Below are 20,477 nucleotides of genomic sequence, written 5' to 3'. Positions count from 1 at the left end.
GCGCCCATTGACTGGCTCCCGCGCTCTTAATTTGAAAATAGACGCTATTGTGTTGCTCTTGCGAAAATGTCTAATATCTCGATAATTCTGAGCCGTCTGCGATGTCAGCTCACAGCTGTATCGTATAATAATCCTTCCAATTCTAAACCCGACGAAACTACTAAGCTTTTCTTAGAATATGATTTAAATAGACGTTAAATCGTCATAATTGCCGCTTCGTTGACAACATTATGGCATAATAAAGTGAAGCCAAGACTTGACGTTTATTGACGTAATTATTTATAGTTTTTTTAAAGCGTAATTCTATGAAACAAAATTTCTACGGCGACATTTTATAATAATATTATTTAAAAGTATCATCTCAATGGAATGATTTTTGTAACAAGTGATCACAGTTAATAAGTTTAAATTATGAACTCACAAATATAATCGTGGGCAAGCAAAACTGCGGTAGACCATTAGTGTGTTAAAATACTCCCTACAGCTTTATTATACCCACACAACTCGTCACACTTACGTGCTAAATATTGTCCGCGGTAGTGTATGACGGTGTAGTGGTAAGTGAAATGTAACTTACATTTATCTTGGTCGTTAAAATATTTACGACTATTTACCTAAAGCTATAAATTCTTCTGTACTTAAAAATGTACGTGCTTGTATGTTTTATTATTACTGTGACGTCTACAAAATACGAAACATAACGTTTTTAGATTCAGATAACAATTGTAATGGATGTTCGATACAACTTCTGTGCATATTTTATCTTAAATAATTATGTGCCTTGTTTGACAGTTTGTAGTCTATAAATTATACTGGGTTTAAAAGTTAAGTTTAAATTAGTCGGCGAAGTTTTACTTAACAAAGTTGCACATCGTCTAGCCGGATAATTAATTAATAACATCATTTTTTATTTTTTTTTGACAGCAACAGCTGAGTAATGCTCTTGATTTAAGTTACCCGTAAATAAGTGTACAAGACACACTAAAATTTAATTCGTCGTGGTAATAATTTGCTGTCATCTTAGTATCAATAAATTCTACCTGAAGCAGCTTACAAGATATAATTTACATACAATAGGCGGTGGGCGTACGAGCGAAAAGCGTATTTATAGAAGTATTTCCTGAAACGAATTAAACTAAATTCGTGGGCGAAAGCGGCGATTGCAAATATTTTATCAAAATACGTCAATTAAGCGCAATCTGTGGGTCTCATGCAGGTAATGGCTAGTCACTAGCGAGGCGTCCCGTGAATTAGGGTTCGCCGCCATCTTGAATCAGGGGGTCAAATTAAATTGACATGTGGTTTATGCAGACGTATTGTGTTTGCCGTGCAGCATTGTGTTGTCACCCCTAATTATACAGGTCCGCTGATACTACGAGATTAGGCTTGGGTAATTAACGTAATGCCTGTGTCGGATTTAAATTGCACCAATTTCGTTACGTCGTTACATTAATTTTATAGATCGATGAGTTTCAATCATTTTTACAGATCTTCAGTAGAAATTGTTTACTACTTGTAATTGATATTTTTAAAACATTATGAAAGTTCAGTTTCCGTTATGATTCGTACGGGCACGAGCTTATTTAAGATCAGATTCGCTGTTTAAATTATAAAACGCAGCCTGAGGCTACAATATTGCGCAGGGAGAGATCTTCGAAGCGTTGTCGTTAAATTATCGCATCTTCGAGCGTTGGGGCAGACGCCGTGTCAGCGAACCGAGCCACAAGTTTAGCATATCGCTTTAGCTCGCCAAATCCCTACCACGACATAACACAGACGTTTACCCCGGCGTTCAGTATAAAAGCCATTATCGAACCCTAATACTATTTTAAAAAATGGCCATCCTAAAACTGAACATCCGCAAGAAAGGAAAACTGGTCGTGAACAGACACTTAATAGGATTGGATGAAGATGGCGGAGTAATAAAGCGTGTTCAATAATGTATTTATAGAAGATGTGCCGACACCGCTCCGTTACATGGATCGCCTTCAATTTACTCTTGGAGATTACAATTAACTTTTTTGCTAATAAAAGTACTTATTTTAAAAAGTTATTGCAGCAAAAAAGATTTCCCAGATTCACTCAGTTCTTGTAATTCAAACCCTCATTGTCTTTCTCGACATTCTCGTTCTTATACTTAATAACATGGATACGAATTTCATAAATCAATCAAAGCATACAATTTTTTTTTACCTTTCCAGCTTAATTTAGAAGCATAAGTTTTAAAATTTTTCCCTTAACTATGTCAGTATATTCGATTTAGCATCTAAAGAAATTCACCTGCTTTTTTGTTAATTATAACTTTCTTAATTGCTTAGCGCACCGCGCCGTGGCGTTACCATCACTTAACAAACAGTCGTAAAGAAAGACATTTGTTTAATTACTTATATTGCACGTACAAAGTAAGAAACACATAAAAGACGGAATCGTAAAATAGCATTTACTATAAACCATTTTAATAATAGAGTAGATAATCTTCAATGTCTTTTATATTTCCATTACAGTAATTGAAGCTTAAACGTCTAGATACAAATAAAGTTGTAAAGTTAAAGGGCTATAAAACACTGCATACATTAAACAAAACCCTTGCTTCGGGACTTCAAATTAGCAGCAACAACACACAGGCTCATCGGATTTACAGACATCAAGCGGTATCATTACTCTGATACCAAAATAAACGAATATAGATAATGGACGGCGGGATCAATACAAAGTAATCGCGAGCGGATCCAATAAGCTCGACCAAAACAACGGGGGGTCGCAACGGACGGGATCGCAGGCTGGCAGCCGAACATGGGGAAACAATATGGCGGCATGCAAATACCTCGGCCATTATCGCACCTGGGCAGCGAGCCGCCCGACGAGTAAACAAGATTACGAGAACTGAATGGCTAATTAGGGGAAAAGAAGCGGCCCAACCTAGCTGAGTTATCTCACCTCGTCTCTGCTATATTTCACAACGCTAAGTCACCCTTATTGTTCGGCTGCCTCTTGTTTAGCTAAATAGGCTTGTTAGCTTATCTGGTACGGTCTAGCACTGCATTAACTGCCGTCACAACCTTAAGCGGAGGTTTAACTCAACATAATTTCTAATAGGCACTTGTGTATTGCATTTTATACGCTTGCGCCCGCATTTTTTATACTTATTTATATCTCATAAAAGAATACGTTGATTACACACTAATTCTACCTATAAGCCGAAATTTTATGAGCTACTGAACGACATCATATAGTTAGGCACCGATATAAAATACAATTTATGATGCCAGCGGTCACATCGTCCAAAAAAGTACTTAATCATTATTCAATTAATTAATCAGTGACATTTACAGATAATAAAATAAACATATATACGAGCTGACTTCGTTAATTTAATGTTATCAGTTTAATTATACGATGCTCTTGTGAATATAGTGGCGCCGTACGGTGTGTTAAAAACCAGTCATATTCGTTACAACTTAATGGCTATTTTTTATTTGATGAAAGTATAACTCAATAAAAAAAATATGTTCAATATTTTTACGTTATTTTATTTCCCAAAACAATTATAGTATATTGTAATTCTCAGCTGACAGAATAAACATTGAAAGCAAACGGCCGATGGGGATTCCCTGCGTTTGACCTTTGACGAACCAGTTGCTAATACATTAATAGATAACCGATTGTACTATTAGTGAACATCATACAATATTGGACATCCTTTAAACTAGTTAATCCGGGATATGATTTAAAGAGGTCCGTCCGGTTCGGTCGACGCTAACCGTAATTTAATTACAAACATGTAGCCTGTCACTGTGCCCACACAAAACCTATTTAATACAAGATTAATGAATTATATTTACTGATACAAAAACATGGTCATTTTGTAATTTTGAACTCTTAATGCGCTTATATTTTTTAGTTCTTCAATTAGTCTACTTCTCATATAAATCAAAATATTTAACGTTATTTTTTACACTTTATTGTAATGTATTTATGTTTCGTTCTATATCGTTACTTATACATATTGTGTGTTTATAACATCATAGGTACACAAAACGTGTCTTACAAGGATAATTAATAAGAGTTAATCATTTATTTCTCAATTTCATTATAGTACATGGAATTTGATCTATTAGAAGACGCCGACATTAAAATATACAGACAGGTCTAACTATAAAGACATTGCTTGTACGATCCATGTATTACATAAAATATAGATTAAAGCTAGATTTCCTTTCCAGCCCCTAGCCGTGACTCTGTTTATTAAATTTCATACCAAGTTCCGGTGTCAATTCCCGATGGGCGATCCAATTTGTAGAATCAGACAACTGTTTGTCTACGAGTCTAGAATGCGTATGATGTATGATAGTGCATCCACTGCTGATACCTCGGGGAGTGTTATATTTGTGGTGACAACCGTAGTTTTGTACTCATCATATAACTGAAATTCCGTTCGTACATCAGTTACGAACACTCACAATTGTTTCATATACTTTTCTAGTATTAACTACTTACTTAAAGCTATATGAATATTGATTTTAACCGTTTCATACATGATTTGAAATGTAAATAATTAAAATTTACTAGAATGTTTGATTATTATCTGTAATAAATTTAAATTGTTTATTGGTTACCACACATCAACACCATTAAGTAGTTGAAAACGTACGTACGTACTGTAAAATTAACAAATTAATAAAAATACTAAAAAGGTGGAATTAATTGAGGCTAAAAATAAAATTGTGACTTTAAAAGAATTGTGAAAACAAATAGATCTTATATAAAACAAATGATAAATAACAGCAAAGGAAAAACAAATTAACTTTTACAGAATCTGTGAATTTTGTTACGATATAATTTTAGGTAGAAAAATGATTATCTTATGTCTAGAATTTTTATTAATGACTTCAGTTGTAACAATGGACCAAAACGGATAAGAGCCGATTGTTTATGAATTATATTCAAACTAGCTTTTGCCCGCGGCTTCGCACGCGTCAAATTTGGAGTTACTTAATAGATGTTATTATACATATACACTGTCCTCTTGAATCACTGTATTTATTAAAAAAATCCCCATCAATATCCAATGCGTAGTTTTATTGATTTAAGCATACATCACATACATACATAGGGACATAGGGACAGAGAAAACAACTTTGTTTTATACTATCTAGTGACAATAACAATAACTGTATTTTCCAGATAAAATACTCTATTCTCTAATTGAGTTGAAACACTGCTCAAATATATTTTATGTCAAATGAATAGGGGTCGTAATAAAATTGTATAGTACTATGCTGATAAACAATAACGTTATAACGTCTACCGGGTAATTTGAAGTTAAATATGAAGGTTCATCAATATCTGACTGGTTACGTGGCTTTCAGCCTAATCAGAGTTATTACGGTATTGTAATGGTTTGTCCCTTGCCTTTATAGTTCAGTTCTCTATAGAATAATATAAAGTAAATTCTAAAACTGCATTTTATTCATCACTTATACAAAATATTATAAAAAATATATACAAAGTGAAAACAAGCTTATCTTACTAGAAAATGATATTGACAGGGTGAAAAAAATCTCATTAATTTGTGAAAAGCTTTCAGTGACCCGCGATTTCGAAAAGCTAAACACTTTGTCTAGAAGAAGGCAGAAAGTTCCATAATTTCTTTACCGAGATAAGAGGCGAAAGTTCACGCAGGAGCGGAGATTTATGACATCACCGTCGCTCCTTTCACTAAATAATAAAAGGTCCGCTGTAAAACGCGGTAGAGGCATAAAAGTTTTACGTCCATACAACCCGTTGGTATATGTAAACGTAGTATGTAGGGCGTGTTAGACGCCAAATCTCCATAAAAGGTAATCAGTGTCGGCACAATAGTCCGTTGCCTCATAAATCGTACACCAACGTATGCTTATTTCGTTTGCTGCGCCTGAATTGAACGTAATATAGCCTGTGCGTCCTTTTCATTTGATTCAATGATACTACACTAAATTTACCTCCACAATCATAATATATCATACTACTCATTTCTATGACTAAACTCGCTTGTTATACTTATGTAAAATATAAAATTGTGAACATGTATATAAATTAATAACATTGGACGGGTGTAACCTTTGAACTCTACCGTGCCTACATAAATCTAGTCTCCATGAGGTGTCTTTAATTAATGTTAACCAAAAATTTTGCGAATATTAAATGCTTCCATGTTCGTGTATAATATAAAAATAGAATAAAATATCAAAAATGTATTCAACAATTCACAAATAATGCAAAATCCCTTGAATGAGGCTGGCTTGTAAAAAGTATAATATTTGGCCGATTAACAAAATATCGGCTTACAAAAAAGCCGTCTTCTTTTTACTGTGTATTCAATAGAATTTAAGATCTGTTGAAATTCAAGCTTTGAATCGTTTTTTACGACATCGATTGCTTTTATGTTACACGAGACGCTACTGTACACGAGAATAACTGAACGCAATTGTGTTTTATACACAAAAAAGCTGTAAAAGTTTATTTATTACAAAGTACCCTTTTTATTTTCTGTTTAACCTAAGTTCAATATCATTTATGTAGTGCTACATAACAGGCCATTCTCAGACGAATGACGTTTCGAAGAAACTGAATTTCGATTATTATTTATAGCACATTTTTACAACAATTAAGGCGTATAATATAACGATTTAGTACAAACTACTTCTCGTTGATGAAATCTTATATCAATAAAAAAACCACAACTCTTCCGCGATCTATCTCTAGCTTTGACAGACTTTTTAATGTCCTATCATGATAGGTATCGCTTTTTATCTTCCGTCACTAAATCTTTCCACTCGAAACAGCGTAGTGCAAAATTTTACACCTGTGTACACAAAATACTAGAGTTTCACGATGACTGGGGAATAATGCATAAGAAATTCGTCAACATATCTCCCTTGTCGAACTTAGTTTTGTTACAAATGCTGTGTTTATTCAAGCAAAGTTTACCAACTTAAGATTAAAAAGACAAAAATACGCTAATCAAAAGAAATTTTGTTAATTTTACTTCTTTAAATTTTATAGCAGTTTTTAAATGGGTAGGATGATTAAAGTACTCCTGCAGTACCACATAATTTTAAGAAATTGGTAATGTATTTCTGACCCTTTAATATATTTAAATTATTTAACATGTAATGGTCTATATTTTAAAACGTTTTATAAAAAGAATTAAATCATAAGCATTTATTTCCTATCCTAAGACATACAAATACTGAGTTCTGAATTTAATTATTATCTGAAATAACGATCCCCTAAACACTATTCAAACTACTTACACCCACATATTATTATAAACCTTATAGTATACATAGGCAAGCTTAAAAACATTCAACACGACTAGCTAAACGGTAACATAATCAAATGAGTTCAATGACATTTACATAATAAGTTAGTATTAGCAATTAGTGATTATCTTATGATCGGACTGTAGGTATACCCTTGTGTGCAAGCGTCAGTGACAAACATCGTTCGTAGACTGCTTTTATGCGACGTCATGCACTGTCAATAGAGACGCTTCGGTTGTGGTTCCATCGACCGTCCATTTTGTTTCTTTCTTTTTCGAAATGATTAAATCCCCCGATAAATCGACTAATATTTTTTTGAATGGATCTTTTTTCCTATGTGTTTACACACGATTTTAATGTGTAGATCTGTTCCACATTTACCTAGCAGCTTATACGACATATGAACTTTTTTAATTAATTTATATGTAATATAAAGGAACATTTACCTTGTACTAGAAAAATAAAGACGGAAATTTATACGTATACGGACATAATGATCAGTTCTATGTACAAAGTTGTTGTGTACAAATGAAAAAGACAAAATCTGTCACAGAATGATAATTATTATTTATAAAGATATTAAAATAACAATGACCCGAAATTTTTAATCCTCTGCACCTTATTCATGTTTCTGTCAATTCGATTACGTTAAGAGGCTTAAAATATAACAAATTCAATCTACACGAAAACAAAATTACTTGTTAGGTAGCTGTCATAAGTACGCGTCGGTTGAAGCAGATTAGTAAACACAATAGTCAGTGAAGTTTTCGAATAAATACGGAGGCGATCAGATCGAAACGAAGACAATACTTGCGGTGCGGCGGCGGGTATAGGGGAGCTATTTGTATGCGTAATAGAGGATCGAATTTCGTATTTGTTCGTGGAGTCGTTAACAGCACCTTCACGGTTGTTTATAAAGAAAACAAAACCCTTTAGCTAGAACAAGGGGGAGACAAGACGCGGGGTGGTCGGCGAATGGGTCTTACCCTGTAAAATAACCAGATATCAAAATAAACTTGATACGAACTGTATAGTTACGCAGGCTACAGCAATTAGTAAGATTAAAATTATGTTGTATAATTTAACAGTTCCTGTATTCTCTGTCATAAAAGAGGTTTTAATGCTCAGATAAAGCAATACAAATCACGATTATGTAAAAGAGGATGTTTTAGCTAAGATGAACTGAAGTTCACGCAACAGAAAAAAGCCCTCTGTATTTTTATCTCGACAGCATAAAATAAAAAATAAACTCGCTTTGTTTAAGCTTTGTATTCAACGTTTACAAATCAAAAGTAAAGGGACGTAAATACGTAACACTTGAACCTTGTGTTGACTTTTAAAACGAAAAACAAAAGCCGTTCAGCGCAGTGGTATCTTCGCTTCACGTTTCACATACTCGCGATTCACGTTGAAAGTGCCCGCGTTTATGGAATTTAAGTATACGAACAAGTCTTGTACAAGGAGGTTACATACCAAAAAGTCGATGGCGCGTGAAGCAAAGTCACGCGCGGAGGATTTTGTGCCCACGTCCCGCCCGTCTGTACGCTCGCTTTGCTTGCTCTTTAAGCTCTTCGAGACTCGCCACTCATAAACTTACGCCACATAAACATGCATAGAAAATACAATTATTACACTCTTTTGTATTTTGTCAAGCATTTTAATGTCTTACTGCTTTCAAGATAATATTAAAATTAATGTACATTTACATAATAATACACCGATACATAGCTAATGATGTTGTTAAATAACAATTTTCGTTAAGTTTTGAAATGAATCTTTGCTTCTTTATATCAGATTACCCTTCGACAGGTCTTTTTTGTTTTTAAAACAGATACAACAATTTAAAATACATTTAAAACAATCTGATTCCGGACACGAATGAAATACACTAACTCATTATTCTAATCGTTTGAATGACAACATCTAAATTATGTCATTATGTAAATTCGACATCTTATCTACACTATCTTTAATGATTTTAAGATTGTGTAATACGATGTAATATTTTAAATCTACAATCACTTATAATTGCAGCAATGTTTATGATTCCTTTCTTTGGGTTTCACAAATCAATCCAGGATTACACATTATTCTCTTATTACAAGGGTAATATAATAAGGCTTTTATTATTATATATTATAAGTAATAGTATCTGATAATAAATAATATGTAGATAATAGATTGAGATTTGGCAAATGAAAGATCTCAACTATAAATGGATTAAGAAGCTATTGAACGTGTTTGAAGCAACAGCTACTTGACCGATTTGGCTTAAAATTATGTTTTCAAATAAAAGAAGCCCTCAAATAATTCAGGCGAAATTGCTCGCGTAGTATTCAATAACATCTTATTGAATACTATATAAGCAACTTCGCGGGCTAAAGAAATATAACGTTAGATTTAATATTGGATACTAGTTTAGATGTTAGCTTATTTCTAATGTTATCTTCAAGTAACATTATGTATTTAAATTGATGAATAAAATATATCAAATAGGATAATCTAGCTGTATACTTTAAGAAGTCTCTTTACTAGAAAAAAATCGACAATAACGGCAGTACTAGATTGCGAAATTTTATGTATTTATTTTTTTAGAATTTAATTTATAAATTACACATCTCTCTCAAGATACCATCCAGTCCAATATAAATTTCACTTTCACACAAACATAATTCGTCGATAATTCATATTTTAACAATCATAAAAATCAATTTGAAGGAATTTTAAACGCGCTATACTAAATTGATAACATATTGTTATAAAACATCTTCAAATTTATAGAAATGTATATAAAATGCAAATAACGCCGGTAACTCCCACGCAACAATAGCCGAGGGCTATGGGGAATATGAAAATTAGGGAATGTTTATTAAAATATGCATAATATTGGACCGATCATAAACGAGTCGGTCGTCAAACTGTCGAATAAAGCTGTATTAATTTGTAAACTAAATGACCTTAAACATTCAATGATTCACCGGTTTTGACAAACAATATACTTTTTCGTTTATGAAATATCTGCTTTTGTACATTGTAAACTACATTTCTTTTAGGAGCTTTCTGAAAATATTTTTCTCTGCTTTATTTCACAAGGTCGCTTTGCTTGGACCGGGCACGTTTGTGCCATTTATTCTCCTTATGGAAGAAAAGAAAATCAGAAAAAAGATGTCAAGGTCGACAAATAATGAAATGTTATAAATTAATTTATGCTTACTGCTACAAATTTAGAATACAATTGTGAATGGAAACAATCATATTAATTACATTGTCGACCTCATTATTAAATGACGATCCTATTATGTTTGAAACAGTTCGTATTGTATTTGATGATGTTCGAAATTTTAAGTTATTGAAACTGTCAATTTAAAGGGTAGAATGAGTTTTGGGGCAGTAATACAGTATAGGCTTTGCATACGTGGTGTCAAGATCACGTCGGCGTAGCGTCGCGCCACCGCCGCGGGTGACACGCGCCTTCCCCCTCGCGCCCCTCCCCCCGCACCCCCGCATCCATCCTCATACCCCCTACAACCCTCGCACCACGCATGCTCCAATTATAATCTCCTTAGTGATGTTCCATGTCGATGAAAGCATTTTATTAAACAATAATTAATAAGATCTTCTCAACGTAACCTTTTTTTCAATTTCTTAAAATGCACATAGAGAAACGTTATTTTGTGTAACATAAGAGAAAATTACATTAAATAATTATATACATTAAGTGAAAGCAAATTAAAGAAATGAACCTTAAAATAATTCGCAAAAGCTGTTACAATAAAGTGTGACCGCGATCCAAGATCGTAGAATCTCGACACGAGATAGGGCGGCATTATCTGGTCGCACAGAATGCGCGCGCAATGGCGTCGCGAGGAGGGCATCAAATCGCCTACGGAGGGCGATCGGTCCGCGCGTGTTTCCGCTGTACTCGCACGGTCACTTGGCACAACACCTCCGACGGTGAGCGGTTCACTTGGTGCTCGTCGCGCTGCGCGGTCACTGACCGATACGGTGTCGACCTCCGCCCTTACAACCCGCCACGGACGCCCTACCACCTTAGCTTTGCATTGCCAGGTAGCTAGCGTGATACCTAGCAATACAATATAGGTGCTTACACCCTAATCGTGTGTCCGACTTTAATTTGTTTTTTATTGCTTTCGGTGTTTATTGTTTTCCTAAATGTGCACTCTAATAATACACCTTTATGTCGTGACTGAACTGTGTATATGCCGTGTTCGCGGGACAAATTGACGTATCGGCATGGCGTGAGTTTTGACCTAATAACTGACCTAACTTTTGCATGAATGACTCTAATGATATTTGTCAGATGACGTGTATTTTACACATCTTTATACACTTAACTTAACATGAAAAATATTCCAACATAATGTATGAAATTCACATTATTTAGACATGTTTTGAAGTTAAACACACCAACGAAACTGTACTATGTTCTTGTTACATCGCAAAATTGTTTTGTAATTATATGCAAGATGATTCACAACATCCAATTTTTTTACGAAGAAATCAGCATAAATACATGTTTTATTAAATATGTTATAGTTTAAGATTGTAATCTGTTTAACTCATTGGGTTACGTCATCGATGTACCGTACCCGAATTACGTTTATCTGTATACTGTAAAGTTGTAAGATTCTATTATTTCCGTACAACATTTGTACATTTTATATCTTTACAAATTTTCGAGTAATTCAGGATATATATGTAATTCAACGAAATTAATGCATTATGCATTTACGTAAAATCTCTTTCATTATTAATGTCTTCTGCGTTGTAAAACGCATATCACAAAGTGCCATAAAGCAGTGGAATCCGCGATTCAATGGCTAATTAACATTGAAAAACATCAACCCACAACACGAATTTTTTCTTAAAGCTAAAAAAAAGAATTAAGGAATGTTCCAACGGGTTGATTTTTGATCGTGCTCTTAGATATTCTAATCGCCCGTTCGTGGGCTGTTTCTTTTTGTAATCCCGTATAACACGTGCTTAGAACCAAATTAATATTGCTTCGGAAAATTTATAAGAGAATTTCTCAAGATTAATCGAATAGATAAAAGTTGTAGCATTATTAATCGATCAAAATTCGTATCTTACAAAAAGGTATACATAATAAATACGTTTTTTGTCCGCTCACCTTAACTTTCACATTTAAACTATAATTATTACTGTAAAGTCAAGATGAAACTAATTTTATGCATTCTAGATTCATGAATAATCTTGCAATCAACTAATTTAAAATTTACATACATATTTTGTACATCTTGTTTCTCGATGAATGACGTTTTTATGCTATTCTAAGATTGATTTAAAAAAATTTAAAGTACGAACGCAGACATACTTTATCAAAAATGTATTATCTACAAGTATGTAGAAAAAAAAACACTCAGAATCTCTTTTTATTTGTGTATGGATTTTAAGTAGTAAATATTATAAAAAAATATCCGTAATGTGCGAACACATACCTGAATTTAAATTGATGCATGATAGTAAGCCATATTATCATGTAACCTGTTTTAAAAGACTTAACTCAATACACGTAATGATACCAGTAATGTTATATCCTATTATGGTAAATAAAAGCAATGTAACACTAAAAAGCTATTTAAAGGTCTGCGGAAACATAAAGTACGGAAAGGATGCTCTTTTTACGACTTTCACGAAAAAGATAATGAACCAAAACGAAACTATGTTTATGTTCTATGGTTGCCGGATAAATCTAGAGGTGGTTAGATGAGTTTTGTATCTCACTTTTTAAATTTTATGTAATGTACACAATTTTTATTTACTATCGAACGTAAGTAACGTTTAATAATGTTTAATAAGCAGTAATGATTTAAGAAGTTGAACGTTTCTTATCTCTGAGTGCACTTAATTATTTACTCATTTATTTATTTAGTCAATCAACACTTGTTTACAGTTATTTTTAAATAGATATAACAAATGTTCTCGCGAAAAAATAACAAGTTAAACGTTAACACAGCATGCACAAATTGAAACGAGCTATCCTTAAAAGCAGATTGCAGACATTATTACTAAATTAATAAAGAAACATTAGACACATAAATATTAAATTAAATTAATAAATATTAGACACATAAATGAAAGACAGTAGTTATAATACTATACTGCTAAACAATGTTTCTAAAACAGCACATGAAATACTAATGTCGTTGTCATTATTTATTTAAAGTAGGAAATAATACAAAGCGTTGCTTGTAAGTACAATTTAGCTCGTTACAAATTAATTTCTGATGCATTTACTTGACACAAACATAAACATAGAAACTTAGCACCATTTGAATTATTTGCTATTTCCTGTGAGAACCATTGCTCAGAAATAGTTGAGTTTGCATTAAAATAATCTAGTTTCATCGCCTGACGCTGCAATGAATTACGACTAGAAATTCTGCAGCGCTTTTTGTTTATTGCCAATATTAAATTGTGTTCAATTTTCACACTAACTTTACAGAAGGTTTAATAAATAAAGAATTAACCATACACATCAATACATGTTTTTATAATTTTTTACAAAACCTATTTTATTTAACATAATACAATACATATGTTATCTCCTAGATTATTTATTATTTTACAAAATACTACTAGATTAGTATTATTTTACAAAATAGTAATGAGTAAATAATAATTTCTGAATCTAAACTGAAATCTGAATATAAACAATATTTTAAATGATATATTTCAGTACGGTATCATAAAAAGGCAACAATAAAGACATAATTTATTTGAAAATAGAACGACGCTGTTGTTGTTCCGACCTGACAATGAACGTTGTTTCAGGCTGAAACATTGCCAGTTAGCTATCAGATAATTTAATGTCCAGGTAACTACGAAACATAATTTAATTAGTCACCGGCTAGATAAAATTTATTCAACAACCGAACGCTATGCATTTAGTCCGTAACGTAAACAAGAACCTGTTTGCGATACATTAACGGCAACTTGAACCCGGACCCGACGTCAATTAAATTCGACTTATTCCCGCAATTATATGCTCAAACTAAATTGGTAGAAAATTCGTCGATAGTTAATGGCTCCACTAATACTTTGCCGTGACATGATGGTGCTCGCTTCGAGAGTCTTGCGTTCACACGCCTGTGATTATCGATTTTGTTTGACGAAATATTGCAACGTCAAGTGGACGACGACAGGACTAAGTGCATAAAATATGTAATTTTTTGTACGAAACGTACTTCATTGGGTCAGAATGTAGAAATGGCATGAACTTAATATTGCAAATGGACTTCAAAAAATCATTCATGAATGTAGCGTCTTTTCTTTCGAAAGATTACATTCACAAACAGTGAAAATAATTAAATATAGTCTTTGTAGAATATAATATGTCATATACCTATATTCATAATTAAGTTATCAACAGTGACTGTGTTATTTTTTATTTGTCGAAATAAATAACAATTCGACCGGAATAAACCTTTAAAAGCTGTGGTTAAAATCAATTATGTTTAATGATAAATTGTTTTTCCATTTGTATTGGTGCGGTAAAAGCTTGATTGTTTTAATGGGAATTCCTTCACTATCATTTGCCCCTTTGTTTTATTTTCATAGGTGACGTCACGTGTCACGAATGAATACGGACACATTGTTTGCCTGCGCTGGCCTAATGTCCTCGGCTAATGTGACGGTGGTCCGACAAGAGGACAATTTCCGGGCTCGCCCCTACCTTCCCGAAATTATGTACTAGAAACAATTCCCATGCGGTAATCATTAATGACACTGCGACTATCAACTTTAATATAAAGTCAAATTCAAACAGCTTTACTGGTGTAAAGAGAATATTCGAATAGTAGTTTGTTTATTTTATAATTGTAGATGTGTTATCATCATTAAATCATCACGTAAGCAAATGAAAATCGTATTTGATTTATAAGGTTAAATTTTATTTATTAAACGTTGAAGATAGTCCACAAATATAAGGTTTTTATCAGCTAAAATAAAATAATAATATTTAATCTTAGAACAAAGAAAATGTTAAAAACATTGAGGAATCAAATATAGAGGAACGTCTATAATTAAATATAACGTTTATACATTACAAAGCCTTTAATACGAAAATACTATTACTGTAAAACTACAAATGACCTAGATATTAGTAGATCCATTATCAGAAGCTATCACTCACGTCGTAAGACAAAAGCTCATTTGGTGTCAAATGCAGGACTAATGACAAATTAACCGTTTAATGTCGTTGAATGGTGACTCAAATAAAAACTCTTAAAGTAGAGTACGCTGAGTGCTTTTATCTCTGAGCATTTGGCGGAGTCCGCGAAATGTTTTAAGAAAAACGAAGTATGATCGAAGTCACACGCGGCCCCTTTCAAAACAACGACGTCCGCCTCTGTCGGATGTCATGGAGCTCGCACAGCTTTTGATCTCTTCTTATAAAACCCATCATATGTCAAATTAGGAACCAATTTACTTTTTAGTCAATTTTGATACGCACGGTGCATAACAATTAATATAGTTGTTTTTAACATCAGGAATACGTTTAATGGTTGATTTTCAATCCTTTTTCTGTAAGGAAATATTAACTAAGTTTATATATTATTAAACTCTATCTAACTTAAAGCTTTTAACTAATTAACATACACAAAAAAATAATAATTCGCACGCAAGTATATTTTTCTCTCACGACAATTACATTAAATAACGTGTGCAGCAAATCACATATCCGAAATGAGGCATAAAATGTTAGAGCAGGAGCTTGGGAACGGGAGTACGTAATTACCCGTCGAGAATGCGGCCGAGTCCTGCGGCCGGCCAGCCTCCGACCGTTTCTAAACTAGGAATAAAGTGCTCGTTCCGTGCCCTTAACTCGTTAATTACACTTACAAATAGAAATCGTACAGCGCACTTTGCACTTGAGGTACATAACGGTAATTTTTTTATCAAATATATTTAATAGTTTACCTACGAACTTACCGTAACTTACTTGTTTTTCTATATTGCTTTTAAATTGTCTAGAGACTGTCCATAAAATAAATCAATAGGATGCAGAGGAATAAGCCTATTAAAATATGGAACATGACGTCAATCCCTCAGTCACGCCTGTGTGTTTTTTGTAAAGCGTTCATTGTCTGAACAAAGTGTGTTGAAGTGCTCGACTCCTCAGGGCATCTATTAGGCAGACAGGAATCGTTTCCCACAGCCCGCGCTCGCCTCGTCACGGAATCAATATCGTCTTTTTTTATAGAACGTGCACTACATACATATACCCGATCTAGCATACGAAGGGTGTCTAGCGTAGTTCTTTTAAAACACATAGGTACTAGAAATTATGATTTCAATTAATCGAATTTTATTCACTACGACACGTGTTTCTAATGACACTCGACTCTCTATTTCATTAAAATCTGCTTAAAGAAAATTTAAAACATAAATGAATTCGCGTCTTTAGAAGTAGGTACTCATTAAATAAATTTTGTACAATATTTGATAATCCAAAGTACAAGTTCGAATTCCTGTACAAATTTATTTTTAAATGCTCCTAATATGGCAAAGGAACCGCAGATGTCACGTGTGAAGATAGTCATTGACATTTTTACGAGACGAAACTCCAAACCTTTACGCCAATTAAAATAGCTGGGTAATTTTTTGTAGCGGAGCAACAGCAGCGGCGGTTGTCGAAATTTATTTAGGTCAGAATGATTAATTTGTTACAAAGAAATTATTTTATTAATAGCGTAATGCTGAGAGCAGTGTTTTCATTGCCCGGTCTCTTACAAAGTTCATGGATCTTAAAATGTAAACAGTACAGTATTAATTGCTGCAGTGTTATTGTGCAGCATTGTTCGTACAACAAGCTGGCAACTGAGCTTGAATTGTTTACTGGCTATAATAAACCTATTTATAATACATTTTATACGACGTAAATTACTTCGCTTCTCGTCGACATATTACACATTTTATATTAAACTCAACTTGAGCTCTTTTATTCACAATATCATTTCTATCACCTACTCATCCAGGTTGTAAAGCAAAAAAAGGAATACATGTATAAAAATCGTAATATTTCACGTTCATAAAAAATACGTATAGTTTGCTATTATCATATTTTTAATAATTTTCATAAACTAGTAAAATAAGTCATTACGAACAAATCTTAAATGTAATTACGAATATTATAATCATCCATAAGTCATAACCAATAAACAAAGCTGAGGTTCAATTTGTATAATTTTCAATTAGCTCCAAGCCATAAGCATTCACAATTACTCTCATCATTACGTTACATGAAAGATGTTCTGTTCTACACTCATGACATGTAACAGTGCACCGATCGAATATAAGCGAAGCAAGTTCAAGTACATAACAGGACCCCACACATCAGGTCAGAAATAAATCACAGTTGTCGATGGGAAAACGATCGATGTAATGTGGACCGTTTCCTCGTTGCCTTATAAGCAAACTAGCGACTATGGCATGAGATATAACCGTACCCTAACGATAAGCCTGCCATTAATTCATACGTTCTAAGAATGCGTATGGAATACGGGATACGAGGATAATCCAATGTTATTGTATTGTAAAAGAACAAAAACTTGTCTACGATTGCTTCTGTTGTTAGAATGTTTAATTTACACTTAATTCCATCTCTAAACAGAAAACATTTATGACATTAGCTCCAACTGAACAAATTTCTGTCATTAAAGCTTTAACAATCCCTAATGTATGTCTAAACATACTTAAACCTGCCACGCTCCGCTTGTTTTAATTTATTAAACAGGCATTCGGAGACACTTTGACAGCAAGCATGTTTACCCATATGTACGAATATGTATGTATGTAAATCTGGTGTTCGTAGCTGCTTAAAAAAATCCGTATGGAAAATTCTGAGCCTCTTTTATATTCTTATTCCTTATCCTTCAGGGATAATTCGGGCCCACAGGATAGGTTTTACATAATTTTGCGACAACCCTTCTATTGGAGGGTTGGTTTTGCGGAGTCACTGTTTGTGTGAATTTTTGGGTCACATAGGGCGGGTACCGCTAGATTAACAAACATTCAATAAATCAGTTATGATTTTTTTAATGGTTAATATATTTAGCTAGCGCGCTTTGAAAACAAATAACCTAGTGAGTATAATGCAGAAGGGTAACAAGAGCACGCCCGTCGCATTTGTCGTGAACAATGTATGAGGGTAATTGTTTGACATGCAAAGCGCTGAGATCAACCAGCCGCCACTCTGCCTCGGCGAGGGCGCTGGTAGTGATATACTGTACACACACCCCATCATACAAACGTACATGCACTAGGTAGAAAACAATCGACTGAACAGTCGAACGGTCGGCTTATGAATTATGTATCTACCCACTTTATGAACAACGCGAGTAGGTACCATAATTGTGGGCATACACCATTTATAGCATATTTTCTGAGAAAATCAAAGCAAGTTCATAGTTTATAAAACATAATTTTCGTATTATATTAAAATGTTGCATTTCCTATCTTCAATCCTCTTTTTTCTAATATTTCTTTAAAAAAACACCGGCATTTTCAAATATACTAGAAAGTATTATACCTACGCGCAAAAAGTGCTTTTGTTCACACTTCACACAAAGCATGTTCTATGAAATAAATTTAACCGCATCACGTCATGCCGAAACGCTCAGGCCACAATTCATTCCGTTGCGTCGAGTCTATTACTTGCAATATGCCGTATTCCGTATGGCCCGTATTTTTTGTTCGACCATCTATCTAATAACTCGACGAGCTTTTACGGCACCTCAGCGCGGGCGCAAAAAATTTTAAAGCTAGTGAGGGTCGCGCGGGGCTAAGCTGCAGGGCTCCCCAGTCAGTCGCTGTCCTTCAGCGCGAATGGGTGTGTCGTAGAACGCTTCTATCAATTTAGTAAACAAACACCGAACGCGACTTTTGATCTTATATCTTCTTTTAACAGTCCATAGCAACGATAACAAAATTAATTCTAATAATGATGAACTTTAACAATTAGACAATCCAGTGAAATTCAAAAATGTCGACGAACGTTCAAATAGTGATATCGTGATGTAAGTGATAAAAGATTTAAAGTGATGTTGGGCTCCCGAGTCTTATAGTTGTGCAGTGGACTGTTGTTCATCAAAATGACGATGAAATCGCTGAAATACAGCGAACGGGACGATATGATGGAGGGCTTCAGTCCCGTGCCTCCGCCCCTTCCAAGACGTCAACCGGTGCGAAACATCTACGCGGAGCCCTTCGTAGATCCGAGGTAAGTGTTGACAGTTAATGGACTAATTTACAAAATAAACAACAATGCATGGAACACCCAAATCTTTGGAAGGATCTAGTATTTCTAGAAAACAATTATCTTATCTTTTTTATATATTTATGAAACGATTTCCATGTTTAAATAATAACGTATTATATATACTATTTGTCGAATGTAATTTTAGCAATTCTTTGGATTAATTGATGTAGAACACGGGTTATAAAAATTAACACCTGTGACGAGATTATCTGCTGGCATTAAAATGAAAAATATAGTTCTAAATGAGTACTTACATTCCTACTGTGTAATTCCATTATATATATACCGACATAAATTGTTAAATCCAATGAATAATCGTTATAAAGTAAAACTACAAACACCAATATAAATTCCTTTTATATACTTCAGTACTTTTTAACTAAAATCGAGAAATTGAATACGCTTTATGATATAAATAAATGATGCTAACATACTCTAGAAGTAAGGAAATTGAAAAGCGGTTTGATAAAAGCATTCTTTACAATAGGTTAGCTCCGCATAAGTACTTACATTACAAAGCTTTTGATGTAACCGATCGTATTCATTTGACGTGAAACAAATTATCGAGTTAATATTGTGCTTAAGAGTAACATAGATGTCTTAATACAAAAAGAAACGTCGAAAATACTATATTTGGATTAAAAAAGTAATTTGGCATTGTTAGTGAATAAATTGCAGTTCGAGAAAAGCAATACCATCATTTCTCGTTTCAAAATGTTTTATTCATAATTGGACATACTTGAAAAATTACAGGAAGGATACAACGAAACGAGGAAATTTCTCATTCAATCGAGTAGTTCGTTCGAATCAATTGTCGATACTTGTTTACCTTCCAACCCCAACTTCCAACCGTCCCCTTGTAGTTCTAC

The 20,477-nt window shown here is 33.6% G+C and overlaps 1 protein-coding gene across 6 annotated transcripts in view; it reads left to right on the top strand.

Annotated features, from left to right (window-relative positions):
- Positions 1-20,477, top strand: part of LOC119833662 (teneurin-a) — a 213,835-nt gene that overhangs the window by 156,606 nt on the left and 36,752 nt on the right. For 2 of the 6 annotated variants that reach the window (XM_038357783.1, XM_038357782.1), the window contains exon 1: positions 19,147-19,569. The exons of 2 other annotated variants lie outside the window; for them this stretch is intronic. In XM_038357783.1, coding sequence (XP_038213711.1) covers positions 19,442-19,569 — 128 coding nt within the window. In that variant the 5' untranslated portion in view covers positions 19,147-19,441. Of the gene's footprint in view, positions 1-11,199; positions 11,373-19,145; positions 19,570-20,477 lie in introns of those variants that run through there. 2 more of the 6 variants (XM_038357781.1, XM_038357780.1) reach the window with 2 other exon arrangements.

The sequence above is a fragment of the Zerene cesonia genome, chromosome 17 (genome assembly GCF_012273895.1).
Source record: "Zerene cesonia ecotype Mississippi chromosome 17, Zerene_cesonia_1.1, whole genome shotgun sequence".
Taxonomy (NCBI): domain Eukaryota; kingdom Metazoa; phylum Arthropoda; class Insecta; order Lepidoptera; family Pieridae; genus Zerene; species Zerene cesonia.
This window is presented reverse-complemented; position numbering and strand designations above follow the sequence as displayed.